At 43.9% G+C, this 23,240-nt stretch overlaps 1 protein-coding gene across 7 annotated transcripts in view; it reads left to right on the top strand.

Annotated features, from left to right (window-relative positions):
* The window catches only part of OSBPL10 (oxysterol binding protein like 10), a 322,317-nt gene that overhangs the window by 133,732 nt on the left and 165,345 nt on the right, over positions 1–23,240 (top strand). For all 7 annotated transcript variants that reach the window (XR_011250795.1, XR_011250794.1, XM_069561309.1 and 4 more), the window contains one exon: positions 14,949–15,140. Coding sequence is in view for 5 of the 7 variants with exons in the window: in XM_069561309.1 (XP_069417410.1) it covers positions 14,949–15,140 (192 nt within the window). In the remaining 2 variants the exon portion in view is untranslated. The remainder of the gene's footprint in view (positions 1–14,948; positions 15,141–23,240) is intronic.

The following is a 23,240-nucleotide window of genomic DNA, read 5'->3' as shown; positions in this document are numbered from 1 at the left end:
CAAAACACTTTCTTTTATGTCCGTCTCTGTCTCCCCCGAAAGGCTGCTTCCATGAAGGCAGAGCTGTTCATCTATTTAGTTTATTGTTGTATCTTTGTTGCTCAGAGCAGTGCCTGGCGCATAGTAAACTGAAAGTGTTAGTCGCTCAGTCGTGTCCGACTCTGCGATCCCATGGACTGTAGCCTGCCAGGCCCCTCTGTCCATGGGATTTCCCAGGCAGAATACTGGGTTGCCATTCCCTTCTCTAGGGGATCTTCCTTACCCAGGGATCAAACCCTGGTCTCTTGCATTGTAGGCAGATTCTTTACTGTCTTAGCCACCAGGGAAGCCTGCCTGGCACATAGTAGGCGCTCAATAAATACCTGTTGAATCTCTCAATAATGTGTGTTGGTTGCTGCTGTACTCGATTATGTTTTGAACATTTTAGGTCTTGTGTATAGTTAAGCAGGAGTGGTATCTTTTCCAGACTCTGCTGCCTCTTGGAAAAAGAGAGGAGATATTCAGTGAGTCGTTGATATTTTTAAAATTAGGTTTTGGGGCAGGGAGCAGTGGTGTAATCCGTGGTTAAAATTGGGCTTGAGGGACTCATTGCTCTCATTTGCTGCATTCGTAGCTCTTACGAGATGAGGCCTGCGTCAGGTTCCGCAGCGTGCACGGTGGCTGGTGAGACACCGTCCTGGGCCTGGGGGAGGTCACGGTCTTGGGAGGACACTGGGGCCTGGACAGACTGCCTCTGGGTAAAACGCACTAAGTGCTATGAAGAATGTGAGCTGCGTTTTATCCTTGACATCTCTAGACATACCATGTTGCCTCCATTATTATGGGTAATTGATTTAAAATGATGAAATCAGTGTGTTTTGGCCTTAAGGAGCTCATTGTTTAAATATTTGAGTATTTAAGTATTTGAGAATGGGCACGCTGTATAGGGCTTTGATATTAAAAAGAAAATTTTTCCCCCAAATGCTAACTAAGCTATTAGTTATGGTTACAAAGAGGGGTGGTGACTTTTTCAGACCTCAGTTGAAGAGAATGATGCATCACTCTAGCAAGTGCCGTGGGCTGCAGAAGCGGCTCGTGTGAACTTGAGTCTCAGCTCCACTGTTTCCGGGCTGTGTGACCCGAGGAAGACTGCGTCTCTCTGTGCCTCATTCCTGAAATGGAAACCGTAGTACCTACCTCGTGGTGTTATAAAGATGGACTGTAGGCCTTTAATGATTTACATCATTTGAAGATTTATTAAGTCCTTTATTATAACTCATAAAGTGATATAAGGTGTATATTACTTAACAGTTTATGGTATGTAGTGGGTATCATAAGTTGTCATTCAGTTGCTCAGTCCTGTCTGACCCTTTGTGACCCCATGGACCGCATGCCGCACGCCATGCCTCCCTGTCCGTCACCAACTCCCAGAGCTTGCTCAAACTCACGTCCATTGAGTCGGTGATGGCATCCAACTATCTTATCCTTAGCCATCCCCTTCTCCTCCCACCTTCAATTTTCCCAGCATCAGGGTCTTTTTCAATCTTTCCTTTGCATCAGGTGGCCAAAGTATTAGAGCTTCAGCATCAGTCCTTCTAATGAATATTCAGGACTGATTTCCTTTAGGATTTACTGGTTTGATCTCCTTGCAGTCCAAGGGACTCTCAAGAGTCTTCTCCAACACCACAGTTCGAAGGTATCAATTTTTCCACATTCAGACTTTTTTATTGTCCAGCTCTCACATCTGTACATGACTACTGGAAAAACTGCAGCTTTGACTAGACAGACCTTTGTCGGCAAAGTAATTTCTCTGCTTTTTAATATGCTGTCTAGGTTGGTCATAACTTTTCCTCCAAGGAGCAAGCGTCTTTTAATTTCACGCTGCAGTCGCCACCTGCAGTGATTTTGAAGTTCAAGAAAATAAAGTCTGTCACTGTTTCCACTGTTTCCCCATCTATTTGCCATGAAGTGATGGGACTGGATGCCATGATCTGCGTTTTTTGAATATTGAGTTTTAAGCCAGCTTTTTCACTCTCTTCTTTCACCTTCATCAAGAGGCTCTTTAGTTCCTCTTTGCTTTCTACCATAAGGGAGGTGTCATCTGCGTATCTGGGGTTATTGATATTTCTCCTGGCAGTCTTAATGCTACCTTGTGATTCTTCCAGCCTGGCATTTCACATGATGTACTCTTCATATAAGTTAAATAGGCAGGGTGACCATATACAACCTTGACATACTCCTTTCCCAAGTTGGAACCAGTCTGTTCCATGTTCAGTTCTAACTGTTGCTTCTTGACCTGCATACAGGTTTCTCAGGAGGCAGGTAAGAATGGTCTGGTATTCCCATCTTTTCAGAATTTTTCACAGTTTGTTGTGATCTACACAGTTAAAGGGTTTAGCATAGTCAATAAAGTAGAAATGGATGTTTTTCTGGAATTCTCTTGCTTTTTTGATGATTCAACTGATGTTGGCAATTTGATCTCTGGTTCCTCTGCCTTTTCTAAATCTGGAAGTTCTCCGTTGACATACTGTTGAAGCCTAGCTTGAAGGATTTTGAGCATTACCTTGCTAGCATGTGAAGTGAGTGCAGTTGTGTGGTAGTTTGAGCATTCTTTGGCATTGCCCTTCTTTGGGATTAGAATTGAAATCTGATCTTTTCCAGTCTGTGGCCACTGCTGAGTTTTCCAAATTTGCTGGCATATAGAGTATAGCACTTTCATAGCATCATCTTATAGGATTTAAAATAGCTCAGCTGGAATTTCATCACCTCCAATAGCTTTGTTCGTAGTAATGCTTCCTAAGGCCCACTTGACTTCACACTCCAGGATGTCTGGGTCTAGGTGAGGGATCACACCATCATGGTTATCTGGGACATGAAGATCTTTTTTTTATAGTTCTTCTGTGTATTCTTGTCACCTCTTCTTAATACCTTCTGCTTCTATTAAGTCCATACAGTTTCTGGGTATCATGTAAGTGTTAGCTATTATAAATATACTTGTAAATAAAGTTATAACCATCATTACTGGATCATGGAAAGCTCATCAGTCCAAACAAGTCGTCTTGTAAAAATTTTTTTAAGGAAACTTATAATTATTTTCTTTTTTCATCCACTCTCATTCCCCTCATCCCTGTCGGTACCGATTCCTAGGATATACCCAGGTCTTTGTTTGCCTTGTATCTTGTTTTGAACTTGACGTAAGTGGTATTATCCTTACTGTCGTCGTCTTAAGGTTTTCTAACTCAAAAGTACGTTTCAAATTTTACTGATGTTGCTCTGTGCACATCAAAGTCATGCCTTCTAACTGTTGCATGTATATTATTGTGTGAGGTCTGTTATTTATAGATTCTTACTGCTGTACACCTACATTGGCTCAAACTCCCCACCCTCATTACCTGTTAACGCCTTTGTATGTATCACTGTATATATATGATTGGGAGCGTGTTTGTTGGGTGCCTGCCCAGAACGTTTGAGGGTCGTAAGGAACACACATCTCTATTTTCACAAAATTCTGCTGTCTTGCTACCAGAATGGCTGTAGCAGTCTGTCCGCCCGCTAGCACTGCAGGGGTCCAGTTTCTTCCTTTCTTTTCCATTATTTGGGAATGTTTGGCTCTTTGGGCAAATCTGGTGGATGTAGAATCTCCTGGTTATTTTAATGTGTATTTCTCTGATTATCTTGATACGTTGTTAGCCACTCAGGTGTCTCCTTCTATGTAATGCCTGTTCTTATCCTCTGCACATATTTTACAGTATTTTCTGACTTCTTTTTCTAGGAGCACCTTTTCTATTCTAATATTAATCTGTCCTCTCCCAGTCTCTGCACACTTGTGATTTTTCCAGTTTCCTCGTGGAATCAAAATTTATCACGGTGTAGTCAAGTCCATCAAATTGTTCTGCTTGTGATTTGAGCCTTTGGTCTTGATTCAGAAATGCTTATCTACAAATTACAGAGTTGAGCTCCTACCTTGTCTTTTGTTAGCTTGTGTTTCTGCTTTTTACATTTAGATTTTTGCCTCTGTATATACCCTGTGAGGCAGAAAACCAGCCATATTTTTGCTTTCCCCAGTAACATTTGTTCTGTCCTTCTGATTTATGGTGGGGGTTCCCTGGTGGCCCGGTGGTAAAGAACCCGTCTACCAATGCAGAAGACCCAGGTTTGATCCCTGGGTCAGAAAGATCCCCTGGAGGAGGAAACGGCAATCGACTGCAGTATTCTTGCCTGGAGAATCCCATGGACAGAGGAGCCTGGCGGGCTTCAGTCTATGGGGTCACAAAAGAGTTGGACTCAACTTAGCAACTAAACCGCCACCATCACTGGTTTATGGTGCTGTATCTGTAATATACCAGATTCTCATGTATACTTAAACATATCTCACACCCTCTTTTCCAGTTTTTACTGCAGTTGCTAGTTCCTGCATGAATACCACATATAATCACTGTGGTTTTGCTATTTTTAGTATTTGCATCTGTTGGGAGGGTGATCCCCTCTTCTTTTTCTGAGAAAAATTTACTTGACCCTTCACAAACCTTTATTCTTCTATTCATGTATAATACTAAATGTGTTGAGTTGCTCAAGAAATCCCACTGGAATTTTTATTAGAAAAATGATATAATTATTTGGGAGAGTTGACATCTATAAAAGTCAACTATAAACACTATAAAGGTGTTGCTCCATTCATTGACCTGGCCTGTGTGTCTTCATTTTCTTAATCCTTCATGGATTTTTTTTTTTCACAGAATTAAAAGAACTTCTGAATGAAAGTTTCATGTATTCCTTATTGGATTAATACCTGTACATCAGAATTTTTATTGTTATTATGAATATCTTATTTTCTACTGTATTTTCTGGTTAGTTATTATCGATACAGAGGAACGCCATTGACTTATTCTAAGTTTATCATGTATCTGGCAACTTTGGACTCACTAATTTTCTTTTTGTTTTCTGTAAAATGGTCACATGTACAATCAGTGACTGTTTTTGTTCCTTCTTGCTCTTCTACCTCTTTTTTTTGGTTCCTATTTTGTTGGCTCATGCCTCTAGTACTGTCAAACAGTGATGGTATTGGAATCCTTATCTTGTTTGTAAGACTAAAAGCAATGAAACTAAAATTTTTATATTAAGTGTGGTGTTTACTCTGGGTTTTATGTCGTGGCTGTAACATGATTAAGTTAAAGAAACTTCTGGTTCTTGTTTTCAGAGTTCTTTTTCTGTTAAAAAGAAAGTCTTTGTTAAAGACTTGATGAAACCTTAAAAGCCTTGGAAAGTCTTTGTTTCATGTTATTTACAAACTTATATTAAATAAGATGATTTTGTTGGAGGATCTGCAGTTCTAAGAGAATATAGTACACATTTTGCTTTCAAAGGAGTGTTGCGTATGTATTTTTATAACAGGTGAATGTGCAAGAGGCAAGGTGAAAATGGATAATGGATATCAGCTTTCATCCTTTCTATCAAATATTTTAATGTCAACCTTGTGTCAGACACTGTTTTTTTAGTTTAAATTTTTACTGAAGCGCAGTTGATTGGTTTCATGGGGTCGCAAGGAGTCGGACACGACTGAGCGACCGGACTGAACTGATTAGTTTCTGTTGCACGGTGAAATGTCCATTGTAGATGCAGCCTCTCTTGTTTAGATTCTTTTCCCATATAGGCAGTTTTATAGAGTACTGAGTTGAGTTCCCTGTGCTATACAGTGGGTCCTTATTGTTGTTGTCCAGTTGCTCAGTCATGTCCAACTCTTTGCCACCCCATCAACTGCAGCATGCCAGGCTTCCCTGTCTTTCGCTGTCTCTGAGTTTGCTCAGACTCTTTGTCTGTTGAGTCAGTGATGCCATCCAACCATCTCATCCTCTGCTGCCCTTTTCTACTCTTGCCTTCAATCTTTCCCAGCATCAGGGTCTTTTCCAATGAGATGGTTCTTCGCATCAAGTGGCCAAAGTATTGGAGCTTCAGCATCAGTCCTTCCAGTGAATATTCGGGTCCTTATTAATTATATCTGTTTCATATGTAGTCGTGTGTATATGTCAATCCCAGTCTCTTGATTTGTCCCACCCCTCTGCCAGACTCTGTTTTAATGATTAAGTCCTCATTTAATTGAGAAGGACCAGCTGGATGGGCTGAGTGTCAGGCTCTTTGGTTAAATCTTGAACGAGACTTGTAGTCTGGGTCCTCCTCTGGTATGCTTCATTCTGCCTTGTTGAGGCTGTAGTTTTTAGGTCTATAAAGTGGGAAGAGTAGACTTGAAGTTTCTTCTAGCTCTGAAATTCTGTGATTTCACAGGAGGAGGAATGGAGAGAATGGGACTTGGACGGTAGGAGGGAATCCTCATGCTCTTAGAACAAAGCATGGAACAGGAGTTTTGGGACCTGGAATCGCAAGGTCCCAAGCACAGGATATGGATGAAAGAAGCAAGAGCTGAGAGGGTCGATGTCGGAGACGGCAATGGCACCCCACTCCAGTACTCTTGCCTGGAAAATCCCATGGACGGAGGAGGCTGGTGGGCTACAGTCCATGGCGTCACAAAGAGTTGGACACGACTGAGTGACATCACTTTCCCTTTTCACTTTCATGCATTGGAGAAGGAAATGGCACCCACTCCAGTGTTCTTGCCTGGAGAATCCCAGGGACGGGGGAGCCTGGCGGGCTGCCATCTATGGGGTTGCACAGAGTTGGACACGACTGAAGCGACTTAGCAGCAATAGCCACTGGTTAAGAGTTTGCCTTCCAACACAGGGGATGTGAGTTTGATCCCTAGTTCTGGAACTAAGCTTCCACATGCTGTGGGGCAACTAAGCCTGTGCTGCAACTAAAACCCAGTGCAGCCAAATAAATAAATATTAAAAAAATAAGGTTGCATATAATCATTTTCTAGGTGGATCTGGAAAATGGCAGAAGGTGAGGAAGTGGGGAAAAAAGGATTTTGTGTGATAAGGGTGCCAAGTGCATGAGACCAGTGCTTTCAGCCCATTTGGGACCCTCAACTTGATCTAGACGGAGGTTTGGGCCAAGAGTATGGGTTAGGGATTCTGGAACAGTTAGGTTAGCTGTAAGAGGAGTCAGCAGAATTTATTTGGGGGCTGAAAATGTTGAGAGAGAAAGCAAGCTGGAAATGTCAAGTTTTCTTTCCTTTTATCTGCAAGAACTAGAAATACTGCACTTGCGTGTCCCGATTTTTCAGAGATGTAGCATTTGCATGTATAATCAGGGTGATATGTTTAGAAACAGGAGAGCGCTCGCCTCTCAGGGGAAAACCATGACTTTTCCTTTGCACACATGTTTGCACGCATTTTTATGTGTATATTTTAAATCTTAGTGGAACATCTTTAAGATGTGTGAAGGATTCGCAGAGGACAGTGGAAGAAATTTCCAAAGCTTGCAGCCCAAATATGTGAAAACTAAGCATTAAAACTATGGCTTATTTCCTTTCTTCCAAAAGTACACATACCTCAACGTCAACCAAAAGAAAAAGCCTAAAGTTTTACAAATATTACATTCAGGGCCTTAAAATTATTCAGAATTTTGATTTCCTGGCAGTCAGCATCTGAATAAATGTGGAATATTTTTAAAATGAATCTATTCTACTAAATATTTGGCTTAATAGCTTCTTAGAGACAGTTTCATTTGCCCTTTTTATTTTTATTTTTTAATATTCTGTCACTTCAGCTTAAAACCTAGAGTAGAAATAAAATGTTTTAAACTGGGCCATTTTCCAAGTTCATTCCCAAGATTAACTATTCAAAATTATACTCAGCTCTCTCTACTTCTCCAAACTCCTGTCCTAGTGGCTCAGACAGTGAAGAATCTGCCTGCAATGCAGGAGACCCAGGTTCAATCCCTGATCAGGAAGATCCCCTGGAGAAGGAACTGGCAATCCACTCTGGTATTCTTGCCTGGATAATTCCATGGACAGAGGAACCAGTCCATGGGATCACAAAGTCAGACACGACTGAGCAACTAACACACCTATTTAGAAATGGCATTCCTTTTAAGAGGAAGAGGGAAAGAATGTGATGAAATTATTTGAGTTGGTTGAATTTATTTTTCAAAATTGTAACCAGGCCAGTTTGATTTCTCTGCCTTCCTGGGGCTATTTGACTGAAATCTAGTGTCTCTTTTTTCCCTTTGCTGTGGAAGAATTCAGGGACGTGAGGAAGATGTGCACCAAAATTAAATGGCATTTGCAGGCTGTTATAATTTTCTCTCTGAAGTTTTTCCCATCAGAAAAATCTTCTACAGAAACAGTTGCCACGGACGTATATTTGAGATAACCACCTCCCTTACTCCTTTTTAGCTTTTTAATTTCATCTCTGGCAAGCCTAGTTATAAATTTTTGATGCACGTTTGATGGCATTTTTAGGACCAGCTGATGATCTTTTCAATTTGGGGGTTTGTTTATTCCAAAATCCTAACGGGAAATGGCCCATTACTTATTTATACTAATTCTCTGCTTTCAGTACCCATGCCACACTGGAGCCGTCTACAGGCACTTTGTGTTCAACAACAGATGGATTTTCACAAACGTGCAATCATAGTAGATGCGCTTTGTACTTTTTTCTCTGAAGCAAACTGGTTTTCAGTAATTAGGATGATTATTCTTAATTTACCCTTTTTGTTTTTTAAGTTAAAGTTAAGGTAAGGCTATGTCTGCTCAAAGTACTCTGATAAAAACAACCTTTAAATCCTTAATTTGACTCTGGGACCACTTAATCTTTCATTTTCACAATGCCTCATTTTTATTATTTTATGAATGGTAATGGTGACATGTATTGCATGCTTTCTGCATGACACGCTTCACCTATTTCTTTCCATGTTACTCTCCAACAGCGCTATGAGGTAGGTGATATAATTTTAGAAAGTAAAATGCTACATGAGTTTACCGTGCCTCCCAACTCATGAGTGGCAGAGCACAGATTTGAACCCAGGCCACTGCCTTGAGAAAATGCGGTCTTGACCGCCCCCCACCCTGCCCGCGTCCTGTGGGACTCAGTTTCCCTGCTGCTCTTGTGGATGGTGCAGCAATGGTGGGAAGCCTCAGGCGGTCCCCGATTCTCTTATGAGCTCCCCTGCCTGGCTTAGTGCTGGTTTTCCTGGCTGGAAGCGCTCTTTCTAGTGTTGCTTCTCCGTTTCCAGTCTCATCTCTCCTTCATGCCCGTGTGGGCCAGTAAACACAAAGAGAATGTCTGTGCGTCCCTTCCTCCAATGCTTCGGAGCCCAGGGATCCAAGGAAGAGAGCTAGGAAAACCAGGAGGCTGGTAGATGTCACGAAACCCGAGTGCGTGTGCAGTCTTGGACACGGTCTGAACATCTCTGTGTTCACGGTCTGAACGCGCTTTCTCCGCTACCTGTTCCCTCTTTGGCCTCACCCCCATTTGTCAGGCAGGCACCCCACTGACCTGGTGCAACTGGCTAAGGGAGGGGACACATGGGGTGACTCTTCCTAGGTTAGGGTGAATCATATTCCCAGGGAGAAGTGGTGACTCTTGCCTGAGAATTTTCTGCAGACGGCTATACTCAGCATTTCTCATCAGCCCCCCTGAAGTCAGTATGTGGAGCAAAACCCTGACATGCTGTACCTCAGGCTTTGAAAATATTTTATTTTAAATTAGTAGCAGGGAGGGGTGTGTATGACACCTAAATGTGATTCTTTTTAAAAGAAATTTGGCCGTGCCACGCAGTTTACAGGATCTTAGTTCCCCAGCTAGGGATCCAGCCCATGTCCTCAGCAGTGAAAGCATGGAGTCCTAACCACTGGGTGGCCAGGGAATTCCCTAAGTAATTTTCAAACACAACCTGAACATTTTCGAGAGGCCACTTAAAAAAAAATCCTTTTAATTTAATATTAGAGTTTTGCCAAGTCATAATGTTGTGATAGTTTCAGGTGGACAAAAAGGGGCTCAACCATATATATATATGTATCCATTCTCCCCCAAACTCCCCTCCCAGCCAGGCTGCCGCATGACATTGAGCCAAGTTCCAGTAGGCTGGCCTTTCATAAAGGGCCCGCTTTTTGTAGTGGTGGCAGTTGTTGCTTCTTTTTCTGCCTTTTCCTCCCAGTTCCGGATGCCCTATGGGATTTACCAAGAGACTTCTTTTTTGGCTCCTGTTTGAAGGAAATGGCAACCCACTCCAGTATCCTTGCCTGGAAAATCTCATGGACAGAGAAGCCTGGTGGGCTGCAGTCCATGGGGTCGCAAAGAGTCGGACACAACTGAGTAACATTTTTTTATTTTTGCCCTCAGGAAGAGGCATGGGTATGAGTTAAAACTGTGAGAAACGCACAGTGAACAGAAAATTAAAGGTTTTTTGACTCAAATTTACTGCTTGTGAATTCAGATGGCAGCCATTAGATAATAAACATAGGATTAGCCATCCATTAGATAATAAGCATAGGATTAGCCATCCACAGCAGAATTCTTTGGCTCCCGGGTGACTTTCCTGGTTTATTGCTGTCTACGGGACAGTCCTTCAGGCAGAGAGAGGCCTTCCTTTTTGATTTCTGATGGATTCTCATTCTACTCAGAATCTAAAAGTATGCTTCTCCTTACAGTCTTGCTGACCATATAGATTCTCCAGTAAGTATTTAATTACACCTTGGACTTCATCACGACTTTGATCCTGAAGAAAATAAGGAGCAGGTCAATGGCTGCTTACAATTTTGTGCTAAGCAACTTCTTAACATTTTAAAAATCGACAATGCCACCATCGATCAAGTCTTAAGGGCTGTAAGGAAAGAAACGAACTGTGGCCACACAACTCCTGCATGGCAACCCCCGTGCTAAGCGTTTTTTGTGCCTGAGCTAATTTAACCTTCGTGATGGCTCTTAAGGGTCAATATTATGATTCCTTTTTTAAAGATTAGGAAATTGTTGCTTAATAAGAAAGCTTGAATAACTCACCTGAGGTCACACGGCTCGAAGCCGGTAGTGCTGGGATTAGAAGTGGGGGTGAAACCTGGCTGTCTGGCTTCAAAGCCCAGTAAAAAAAATCTGCCTTTTCTTGGGTTGGAATAATGCTCCCAAACAATCGAAATGTATTTCAGTGGATTAGGCAAATTTGCTGTCGTTGAAGATTGAAGAGGGCGTTCCCTGGTGGTCCAGTGGTTAGAACTCTGTGCTTCCATTGCAGGGGCACAGGTTCGCTCCCTGGTCAGGGAACTAAAATCCCACATGCTGTGCAGGACCACACAGTTTGTGGGATCACACACACACACACACACACACACACAAACATATATTACATACAAACAAAAAAGTGTTAAAGACATAGCTTCTTTGTTCTTCTTCACTCCAAGGGAAAAGTTTGAAGTTGAAAGTAGATGACCATTGAATTTCAGTTTAATCAAAGTATATGTAATTCTCAGACCACAGATTTCTCCAGTTACCTATTTATAAGGTAACTTGAAAGCAGTACACTGCTTCCCAAGTTTATCTGTCTTATTAATTCTGTCCATGTTCAAATCCAGAGAACTGCATGAGCTACCGTGGTACTGCATGCTAATCAGAATTCTGACTTCTACCCTGGCTCCTATGCAGCTCTCCAGCCTCTTGGAGGTGTGCAAAATTATGGAGCGTCAGCTTTTGAGGAGGGGCAGGCATAGCTGCCTTACAGTGTCAGTGGCTGGTGGACAGTGAAGGGAGTCAGCTGTGTGTGCACACGTCCCTTCCTTCTTGAGCATCCCTCCCACCCCACGCCCCTCCAGGTCATCACAGAGCGCTGAGCTGAGCTCCCTTGCGGTACAGCAGCCGCCCACTAGCTGCCTGTTTTACACATGGTGTGTGTGTGTGTCAGTCCCAGTCCATCCCACAGTCTACCAGTCTGTTCTCTACGCCTGCGTTTCTATTCCTGCCCTGCAAATAGGTTCATTTGTACCGTTTTTCTAGATCCATATATGTACTAATATCGGAGAAGGCAATGGCACCCTACTCCAGCACTCTTGCCTGGAAAGTCCCATGGACGGAGGAGCCTGGTGGGCTGCAGTCCATGGCATTGCTAGGAGTCAGACAGGACTAAGCGACTTCACTTTCCCTTTTCACTTTCATGCATTGGAGAAGGAAATGGCCACCCTCTCCAGTGTTCTTGCCTGGAGAATCCCAGGGACGGGGGAGCCTGGTGGGCTGCCGTCTCTGGGGTCGCACAGAGTCGGACACAACTGACGCGACTTGGCAGCAGCAGCAGCAGCGTGTGTTTGTTTTCTATTTCTCACTTACTTCATATTCTGTATGACAAACTCTGGGTCCATCCACGTCTCTGCAAATGACTCAAGTTTGTCCCTTTTTGTGGGTAATATTCCGTTGTCTACGTACCACATCTTCTCTGTCCAGTCATCTCTTGATGGACGTCTAGGTTGCTGTCATGCTCTAGCCACTGTAAATAGTGCCGCAGTGACCGTTGTTGTACATGTGTCTCTCTTTCTTTAGACCTGGGACTGTTAGCCAGGGCTGCAGACTTTGAGCTTCCTGTCCGGATTGCTTTGTACACCGCACGTGTCTCTCTGTCTCTGCCAATTCTACTCAGGCTTCAGGTGCTTTGCCCTCAGTGCAGCCTCCTGAAATGAAGTCAGTTCACCTTGATCATGCTTTTCCTCACGTTGGCATTTTCTGGTTGTATCGCCAAATTAGCATCTTGTCATGCACTTCCTTTCTGTGTGTGTGTGTCTGTCTGTCTTGCTGTCTCTGGTCTTTGCTCCTCTATCCCCTGTAACAGTGTAAGCATCTGTGGTGAAAAACGGCCTCGTACATCTTATGTTTCTGCTGCACATCACATTTCAGATATTTTCCTTGGCGCACAGTAGGCATTCAGTACATATTTGATAATTGAAATAGAAAAAATGGCACAAATCTGCCAGTTTTTCTCGAGCTGCCTTTTTTCCTCGAGCTGAAATTACAGAAACATCTAGAATACAGATTTTTTAATGTAGAATTTAGAAAATCCATTCACTATAATCCGGTCACGTGGCTCAAAATGAAAGAATCTCTCTCCCTCTCTGTTATTCACGTTTCCTCCGTGGAATAAGCAGCCACTTGGAGTTCAGCGTGTATCCTTCTAGATGATTTTTGTGTTTTAAACAATGATAAAAATACTCATTTTCCACATTTTAACACAGAACTTTGCATACTATAGCACAGTTAGGCACCTTGCCTTTTTAAACTTAACTACGTAGCTTAGAGGGTTCTTTTCCCAAACCAGTTCACGGAGGCCTTTCTTCTAATCCTCTTAGCGTCCTGGTAATGTTCCATCATGGAGAGGCGCTGTGTCTTGTTAACCTATCGCGTATGGAGGGACACTTAGGTGGTTTCCGATCCTTTGCATTAAACATGCGACTTTGGGGCCGTTCGGCCTGGGTGCAGGTGTGTGGAGGAGACGTTCCCCAGCAGGACGCTGCTGGGTCATGGGGAAGTGCACTTGTAGCCGGGACAGGGCCTGCCAGGTCGCCCTCGGTGTCTGCCGCTTGACACTCCCGCAGCACTGTGTCTCCGCGGTCTGTCGGCAGACTGCGTACTGATACTTCTGGGTTTTTACAGTCCGATGATGAAAGATGGTATATCTAAATGTGGTTTGAATTTACATTTATCATGAGTACAGTTGAACACATTTTCATATGGCTTAAGGGCCATTAATGGTTTCTTTGGTGAACTATCTGTTCATATCTTGCCCAATTAGAATGCTGTGCTCAGTCTCATCAATTCCTAGAAATTCTCCTACTTACAAATTAGAATGATGAACCTTTTGTCTGTGAAGCTAGTTGAAAATATTTTTTCTGGTTTATCGGCTGAATTTGTTGGTGGCAGGAGTGGGTTTTTGAAATTTGTTTCCTGTGCAGAGGGCTTCCCTGGTAGCTCAGCTGGTAAAGAATCCGCCTGCAATGCAGGAGACCCCGGTTCGATTCCTGGGTTGGGAAGATCTGCTGGAAAAGGGATAGGCTATGTACTCCAGTATTGTTGAACTTGCCTGGTGCCTCAGCTGGTAAAGAATCTGCCTGCAATGTGGGAGACCCAGGTTCAATCCCTGGGTTGGGAAGATCCCCTGGAGAAGGGAAAGGCTACCCACTCCCGTACTCTGGCCTGGACAATTCCTTGGACTGTATAGTCCATGGGGTTCACAAAGATCAGACACAACTGAGTGACTTTCACTTTTCCCCGTGTATAAGTTTTCAATTTTTAGGTCATTAAATTTATTGAGTTTTTCTGTTATGACCTTATAGTGTTCTTTCTTCCTTTTTCCTTAGTCTTTGATCTGTTTGGGGTCTGTGATGTGAGAGAGAAATCTGGTTTTCAGTTGGCTGCCCAGTTATCCCAACACGTTATTGAAAAATTTATAGCCACGAGGTTGAGAGGCTGTCCTTATACCCAGTTACTATTTGTATGATATGCCACAGTAGGATGAAATTCCAGCAGTGCACAGACAAACGGGGATTAGTTGGTGGATAACTTAATTCATTCTTAGTACTCATGCAGCAAACGTGTATTAAGTACTTAATATATTAAACAGTCATGATATGTCAGGTCGTGGGGGTATAAAGATGAGTTTGAAAGAATCTCATATGGTTTAGTTGGATAATAAACATAGCCTCAGTGTAGTGGAATAGGAGGGTAGAGAGGCTGAGACAGACAGGGAATGCTTCACACAACACTGAGCGCTCAGCTGGCTTTACCACAGGAGGGGGGGCTTTTAGGAAGAGGAACACTTCCTAAAGACCCCTGAGAGCCTGTGGTGTTTGAAGGCCTTGGAGTAGCTCTCCATAGCCATAGTTTGGGGCAGGAGACCCTGCTGGAAGTGAGACCAGAAGCATAGTTAATGGGGATGGTCTCTCTGGCCTGAGTGAGTGTAAGATGAAAGCGTGCACTCCCCAGGCCCTCATCTCCCTTAAAGATGAAGGGGAAATCCCAAGAGGTCCAGCATAAATGGAAGGCAATGCCAGGCTGTGTTCTGCAGGCCGGTTGTTGAGTTTTGACACCTGTTGCTTTTTCTAGACGACTCCAAGCTCCCGAAGCCGAAGTCTCACTTTGCTCCCCCATGGAACGTCCAATTCTGCGTCTCCCTGTAGCCAGAGACACCTCAGCACGGGGGCCCCTGGCGTCGTCACGATCACGCATCACAAGTCGCCTGCTGCCGCCCGAAGAGCCAAGAGTCAGTATTCCGGCCAGCTTCACGAAGTCAGAGAGGTAGGCCTCGTTCTCCCCTTAGGTGGAGTTGTCTGTGGAAGCTGAGGGCTGCGAAGTCGCTCCCCAGCCCCTTTTCTTTAGTACCGTCTTGATGGATGGGGGGAGAGGACCAGAAGCAAACCTCCCAGACACAGCCATCATGATTCCTCCTGGTTTAAAAAAAATAATTATTTCTGTTTCATGTGTTAAGTGAGTTGTCAGGAGACCTCTGCTACCCAAGCTCAGAAAGCAGGGCACTCAAGCCCATAGAAACTTGAGGGAGGTGGAAGGGCTGTCCAGGGAGGTCTCCAGGCTCGTAGCAAAGAGAAAGAACATCCAGTGGATCATCAGGAAATAATTGAGGGCGTTTGAAATTCAGAGAGCACTGGATCTAAAGCTGATCTCCCCCTTTCTCCTTCACTTTATGGGGTGCTTATCCTCTCGCACACTTCAAGGGGGTGTGAGCCAGTGAAAAGAATTCTGTCCTTGGAGGCAGAAGGCTTTGTTGCCTTAAAGCTTGGAACCCGCATTCGTGCATCTGCGAAATGGAAATGGCACAGGCCTTCCCAGCCTCTCAAGGGATCACATGTGATAGATAATGTGCATGAGAGCCCTTCTGCTGAGAGTCTCTTGGCGGTTATGTTCTGTTTTACTTTTGATTGGCTGGGAAGTCGTCAGTCTGGGGCGCCCAGATCTTTAGTGGCCATGCCACCTTCTGCAACTATTACCGAGAACCGACTGTATGGAGTAAATGATCGTGGTCTTGGTTTTCTTTCTCTTTTTAAATTTTCCATTCATTTATTTGGCTGCTCCGGATCCCAGTTTTGGAGTGTGGGATCTTCTTTAGTTTCGGCATGCAGTGTCTAGTTCTCTGACTAGGGATTGAACCCTGGGCCCCTGCGTTGGGAGCACAGAGTCTTAGCTACTGGACCAGCAGGGAAGCCCTGTGGTCTCGCCTGTCTAACTTGGGTTGAGTACTGAGGCCCTTTGCCCTGCAGCTATCTCATGTGGAGACCAGCTGGTCGTTTTTGAGAAGCAGCTGAGTCCTCACTGTGTCAAGCAGGAGAATGGGGCTCCCAGAACACGTCTGGCCGCTGTCTGAATTAGCATGCCTCTCGCTTTAGTTTTCAAGTGTCATAAGCCAAGGAGTGCTGTGTCAGCTGGCTATCTTGTTCTAATTCTGGCCCAGAACAGAAAATCTGAAATCTTCTGACTCAAGTTTGTAGGTGCATATGAAAGACATTTTTGGATAGATTTACACATGCATTTACTTTTTATTGCCTGATAAGGAGAAGGTACAGAGTCAGATGCACCCTTTGAAACAGTCACCCTGATGTGGGGGGAAAAAAAAGTATCTCTGAGCTTAACTTTGCTACCTTGGATGAAATAAGGAATCATTTGCTGCACTTGTGTATATGGCTTTTCACTTATAGCACATTTTCAAAAAGCTATTAGGGAAAACCTTGAATGTACACGAAGCAGAATAGAATAATGGTCCCCACCACCCAATTTAAATAATTTCAATCCTCTTTTGTTCTTGTTTGATCTCATTCCCTCAACACTTTTTTTGGCTCGAGTATTTTAAGGGAATTTTAAATATTTTATTACTGCCAATAAATGTTTCAATATTTATCCAGTGGGTAAGGACTTAAAAAGAAAACAGTGTAACCACAATACCATCATGTTGCTTTTATGTAAACCTCATTGAAGCTGTTTTTTGCAAGTAATTTAGAGACTTGAACCCTAAGAAGAAAAGAAAAAGCAAGTTTGTGGTCTCTCGAGAATTCTTTTAAATGTGCAGTAATGAATCTCGGATAGACTTATTGATAGGAGTCCTGGTACATATGAAAAAAGAGAGGTGCTTGTGTTTAGTGAGTAGTAGCCGAAATAAAAGTTAGGGTGTTTGGCTTAATTACTAGTAGCGTTTGCTTCAGTATAATGCCAAAATCTTCTCTACATCCATTTTTAGAAATTCAAGCCTTTAAAAGGATAAAAGTATGTGCTTTTGATATGTGTGTATAGAAATATTTAATCGTATGAAGTAAATAATGCAAAAGAAATCTAAAGATCAGAATAACTCATAATCCTACCTCCCTTCACATAAGCACTGTTAATCTTTCAATGAATTTACTCCTTTTTTTAAACCCTTTATTTTGTGAGATTCCATAGTCAGCCATACCCATTTTCTTTTCTTAGCTTTTATTTTATTTTTTAAATTGAAGTAAACAGTGTCAGACTTTATTTTTGGGGGCTCCAAAATCACTGCAGATGGTGACTGCAGCCATGAAATTAAAAGACGCTTACTTCTTGGAAGAAAAGTTATGACCAACCTAGATAGTATATTCAAAAGCAGAGACATTACTTTGCCGACTAAGGTCCGTCTCGTCAAGGCTATGGTTTTTCCTGTGGTCATGTATGGATGTGAGAGTTGGACTGTGAAGAAGGCTGAGCGCTGAAGAATTGATGCTTTTGAACTGTGTTGTTGGAGAAGACTCTTGAGAGTCCCTTGGACTGCAAGGAGATCCAACCAGTCCATTCTAAAGGAGATCAGCCCTGGGATTTCTTTGGAAGGAATGATGTTGAGGCTGAAGCTCCAGTACTTTGGCCACCTCATGCGAAGAGTTGACTGATTGGAAAAGACTCTGATGCTGGGAGGGATTGGGGGCAGGAGGAGAAGGGGACAACAGAGGATGAGATGGCTGGATGGCATCACTGACTCGAGGGATGTGAGTCTGAGTGAACTCCGGGAGATGGTGATGGACAGGGAGGCCTGGCGTGCTGCGATTTATGGAGTTGCAAAGAGTCAGACACGACTGAGTGACTGAACTGAACTGAACTGAACTGATGATTGATTTACAATGTTGTATTAGTTTCAGGTGAATTTACTACTTTTTTCATATATGAGTTAAATATGTGTTGGTCACTCAGTTGTGTCCAAGATATGTAAAAATTCTAAAGTATGATCTCAACTTTGTAAATGACTATATATATATATATATATATATGCTGCTTTTTCAATGGAGGGAAATTATTGAAATTTACTAGGGAGTTTCATTATGCGGGAGATAATTAGGTGACGTGCTCCATAGCTGTTTTGATTTGGTTGTTGTACTTCTGGGCGACAACCAGGAATCTTCTTCAGATGATTGCTTTTACATTTGTGATGACCTTTCTTGCCGAAAATTCATTCTGAGCCAGCTTTTGAGACATGTGTATAAAACACTGGCAATTGAGGATTGCTGGGTGTCAGACACCTAAGAAGGAGGTGAAAGTTTTGATTCTCAGATTTCATGCCTAGCTTTCCTCCTGATTGGAGATGGGTAACTGTCTTGTGATACCTGTCCTTTCATGATATGGGCCAGTCCACCTTGGGAACTGAGAACATTTCACTCTGACCAGAAAGTTCTGCAGTTTTAAAAGTCTATTAATCTCAAAGTATAAAGGTGCCTCGGCTTTTGGATTCCACTGTATTTATTCATAAAATAACTAGAAGAAAATGGAATAGCATTTTTAACCCAGCTGTACCAGGAAGATAAACTTATAGCCACTGAAGCAAGCCAGAAAATCATCGTCCACAAGACATATGTGCCGGAATAACTAAAGAACAAAAGAAAAATAGCCCAGCCACAAGTAACAGAATAAATATTAAATGGAATGCCACCGCATGGGTAAAAATAAAGGGACAGTGTAAAAGATTAAACAGTTATCATCCAAAATATTGAGATCCCAAAGGTCAGTACACAAAGTTCTCTCTGGAAGTGGTGAGAAGAGATGAAGATAGAAAATTCGAGACAAAAAGAAAAAAAAAAAGAAAAAAAAAGAAAAGAAAAAAAAAAGAAAGTTCGAGACATGACATCATTGTGAAGAACAGGGATATCCTCCTCAGCAGTTCAGCAGATGGAAATCCAGTTTATTTTGTCTGTGAGATTACTCGAAATAATTATAGGTTATGGTGGTAAGAAATACTGGTAGTATTGCATTTTTTTTTTTTTTTGCTACAGTTTGGTGATAAATAAGAACAACTAAGCACAAAGAAGCTGTTCATTGCCATTGACCCATAAATTCCCTGCTGGGAACTGTATTCTGAGGAAATAACTCATTGAATTGGGGGTAGAAGAGGAAAGTTAATTTGGGTTAAGCTGTTGATACTAGTGAAGTGATAGATTCAACACAAAGCATTCTGGGGATGACTGAATAAACAGTGATACAGTTAACACTCTGAATTGCTATATAGCAATTTAAGATAAAAGTCACAGAAGTATCATTCCACTTGGACGTGTGTATGTAGAATGAGACAATCAGGATAGAGACTAATGTGCAAACATGGCCCCTAGGTTCATCTTTTTTTTTTTTTTTTTGGCTGCTCCCCGTGGCACGTGGGACCTTAGTTCCCTGACCATGGATTGAACCTGTGCCTCCGCACTGGAAGCATCAAACCTTAACCACTGAGCCGCCAGGAACTGTGAGCTTGCTTATTCAGTCATGCCTCCACCCATTCTTCAGGTATTGACTGGGCATCTCTTATGTCGGAGAAGGAAATGGAAGCCCACTCCAGTACTCATGCTTGGAAAATCCCATGGATGGAGGAGCCTGGCAGGCTACAGTCCACGGGGTCGCAAAGAGTCGGACACGACTGAGCGACTTCATTTCGTTTTCATTTCATTTATGTGCCAGGCATTGGATTTTTATGCTGAAAGCCATGTCTTATTCATCTTTGCATCTTCTAGCCCTAGCAGAAATTGGTGGGTGTGTCGGTTGGACACATTGATTTAAGGACCCATTTTCTAACAGAAGGCTTTAGAAATGGAATTGCCTAGGCATCAGGGGTTGCTTGGGTCACCGTACCAGGTGGTTGGTGCTTGGTCGAGGGTTGAGTCAGGTGTTGACATGGTCTCTCTGACTCTGCAGGGGTACTGCGGGGGCTGTACCTGGGCTCCTCTGACTCTGAGGGCACTGCGGGGGCTGTACCTGGGCTCCTCTGACTCTGAGGGCACTGCGGGGGCTGTACTGGGCTCCTCTGACTCTGAGGGCACTGCGGGGGCTGTACCTGGGCTCCTCTGACTCTGAGGGCACTGCGGGGGCTGTACCTGGTCTCCTCTGACTCTGAGGGCACCGCGGGGGCTGTACCTGGGCTCCTCTGACTCTGAGGGCACTGCGGGGGCTGTACTGGGCTCCTCTGACTGCAGAGGCACTGTGGGGGCTGTACTGGGCTCCTCTGACTCTGAGGGCACTGCGGGGGCTGTACTGGGCTCCTCTGACTCTGAGGGCACTGCGGGGGCTGTACTGGGCTCCTCTGACTCTGAGGGCACTGCGGGGGCTGTACCTGGGCTCCTCTGACTCTGAGGGCACTGCGGGGGCTGTACCTGGTCTCCTCTGACTCTGAGGGCACCGCGGGGGCTGTACCTGGGCTCCTCTGACTCTGAGGGCACTGCGGGGGCTGTACTGGGCTCCTCTGACTCTGAGGGCACTGCGGGGGCTGTACTGGGCTCCTCTGACTCTGAGGGCACTGCGGGGGCTGTACCTGGGCTCCTCTGACTCTGAGGGCACTGCGGGGGCTGTACTGGGCTCCTCTGACTCTGAGGGCACTGCGGGGGCTGTACTGGGCTCCTCTGACTCTGAGGGCACTGCGGGGGCTGTACCTGGGCTCCTCTGACTCTGAGGGCACTGCGGGGGCTGTACCTGGGCTCCTCTGACTCTGAGGGCACTGCGGGGGCTGTACCTGGTCTCCTCTGACTCTGAGGGCACTGCGGGGGCTGTACTGGGCTCCTCTGACTCTGCAGGGGTACTGCGGGGGCTGTACCTGGGCTCCTCTGACTGAGGGCACTGTCGGGGACTGTACCTGGGGAACCGTGCGACTGAGGGAAGAGCAGCGAGAGGGTGAGCCTCCGGATGTGCCGCTGGAGTCTGTTAAACAGACTCTAATATGTTCTCAAAAACGCATTTGGGCCTCTCGCTGTGTAAGCACTTTATGAGTGACCTGTGTGGTCTTCACTTGATTCTAACTTTTATACTTTTAGTGACTTTGTAACGGGTTTTAAGGTGGTTCACATTTACTTAAAGGGACACGAGTTCGGTTGGTACAGGTGCAGGGTGATTTCTATAAAATGCCTGGGTGCTGGATGCTTTCTGGGAAAGCGCATCTCCCATGCCTGTTCTAACTACGTTTCTGGCTGCACTGGGTCTTTGTTGCTGCGGGGGCTACTTTTGAGCTGTGGGTCGCGGGCTTCTCATTGTGGGGGCTTCCCTTGTGGAGCACGGGCTCCAGGGGGGAGGCCTTCAGTGGCTGCAACCCATGGACTTAGTTCCTCCATGGCCTGTAGGATCTTCCGGGCCCGGGGATTGAACCCATGTCCCCTTGGCAGGCGGATTCTTAACTGCTGGACCACCAGGAAAGCCCCTCATAGCTGTTCATACATGTGTGCTCTGTGTGTGTATACAGACCTGCATACGTGAATTGAAGAACAAGAAGTAGGAAAGCCAGAGGTTTCCCCCTTTCCTGATTCCTCATTGCTGTTTCCCAGGAGTGGCTACTGAGGAAATGATCCGAATGTCTGCACACGAGAGCATGTGTGTGTTTGTGTCTCTGCGCAGAACTGTGTGTATGTGTAGGCTGTCTGTGATCTCCAGCAGGTTTTATTTTCTTCCTTGACTAGAGTTAAGAACATTCTCTAAAGAGAATCCCTACTAAAATTTTTCTTTTAAGTCCAAATATGGTAATTGGCCCAGACATAACAAATGTTTGAGCAACAGAATAAGCTTTGTAGAGCCTGGTTTTGGTGATTTTGACCAAATAATTTTTTTTTTGGTGACATTTGAGACTTAAATACACCTAATTCAATAGATAGACTCTGGATTCTGTAGCTTGGTGGGCGAAAAAGTCATGCTATGAAATTGTAGTGGATGTATGTGAGGCGTAAGTTTAGATTTAATTAAGCCTTCAGTGATAATTTATTGACCGATAGAAATTATCCTTCTCTTACACTTTTTTTGATTGTTAAATAGCTTGCTTCCAGCCACATACCCTTTTTATGAAAAGGCGTTGTGCTGCCCTGGTGTTTAATGGGTAGATAAACTGTATTGAAGTTGTGTCCTTTAATGTGGCCTTAAATATTAATAAACCTTTCACAGAATATAATGTGTGGAGCAAAGTGTGTTTATGTGGTTCCAACGGTGTGAACTCATATATATATATATATATGTATATACACACATACATATGTTTCTTCATGTAATTGCACCATGTTTACTTAAAACATAAAAGGAAAGATGCTTTAATGAAGTGCCATCTTTACAAATGGTACTTTTGCAGCAAAAACAAAAATGAATAAACAGCCTCTGGCACATACCAGCCAAACAGGTCTGCAAGAGTTAAACAGTCTTGGTTATTCTTCAGCTGTTACTGCTGACAAACACTTGTAGCTAGACTTGTTCTTCATAAAGCTAAACAAAGTTAATTGCTCTCTGACTTCATCTGAGTTATCCTCTGCATCTGGCATTCTTCTCCCCCTATACTCTTTTGTAGCAGTCTATGTTTTAAATAAAGTTCAGGGGCCCGTAACTTTGGGGACACCTGACCCGTTTACTGAGTTGCCTGAGGCCAGGGATGGCCGTTTTGAAACTTTGCAAAAAGGAAAAAAATGGAAGACCTTTATGAGGGCATAAACCCTCTCCCTATTCCTGAGAGAGGGCTTCCCTGGGGGCTCAGTGGTTAAGAATCCACCTGCAAAGCAGGAGTCATGGGTTTGATCGCTGGATTGGGAAGACCCCCTGGAGGAGGGCATGGCACTCCACTCCAGTACTGTTGCCTGGAGAATCCCATGGACGGAGGAGCCTGGTGGGCTACAGTCCATGGGGTTGCGAAGAGTCAGACACGACTGAGCGACTAAACAGCTACAGAAATTCCTGAGAGAAGTGAGCACAGCTGTTGAGGTGCTGGCCTGCTGTGTTTCCTCTTTATCTAGCAAGAAGGATAAAGCTATTCTTTCTGTTTCCTCCAGACTCTATTTCTATTTGGGATCAATGGACAAGGAGCCAAGATTTTGGCAACAGTGCTGACTCAATATTCTCTCTTCAGGATGGTTTGGTTTGATTCAGGTGTACACAGTTAGTGAATGCCTGCTT

This window comes from Ovis canadensis, chromosome 19, assembly GCF_042477335.2.
Source record: "Ovis canadensis isolate MfBH-ARS-UI-01 breed Bighorn chromosome 19, ARS-UI_OviCan_v2, whole genome shotgun sequence".
NCBI lineage: Eukaryota > Metazoa > Chordata > Mammalia > Artiodactyla > Bovidae > Ovis > Ovis canadensis.
Note: the sequence above shows the minus strand (reverse complement) of the source record. Positions and strands in the feature narration are given on the sequence as shown.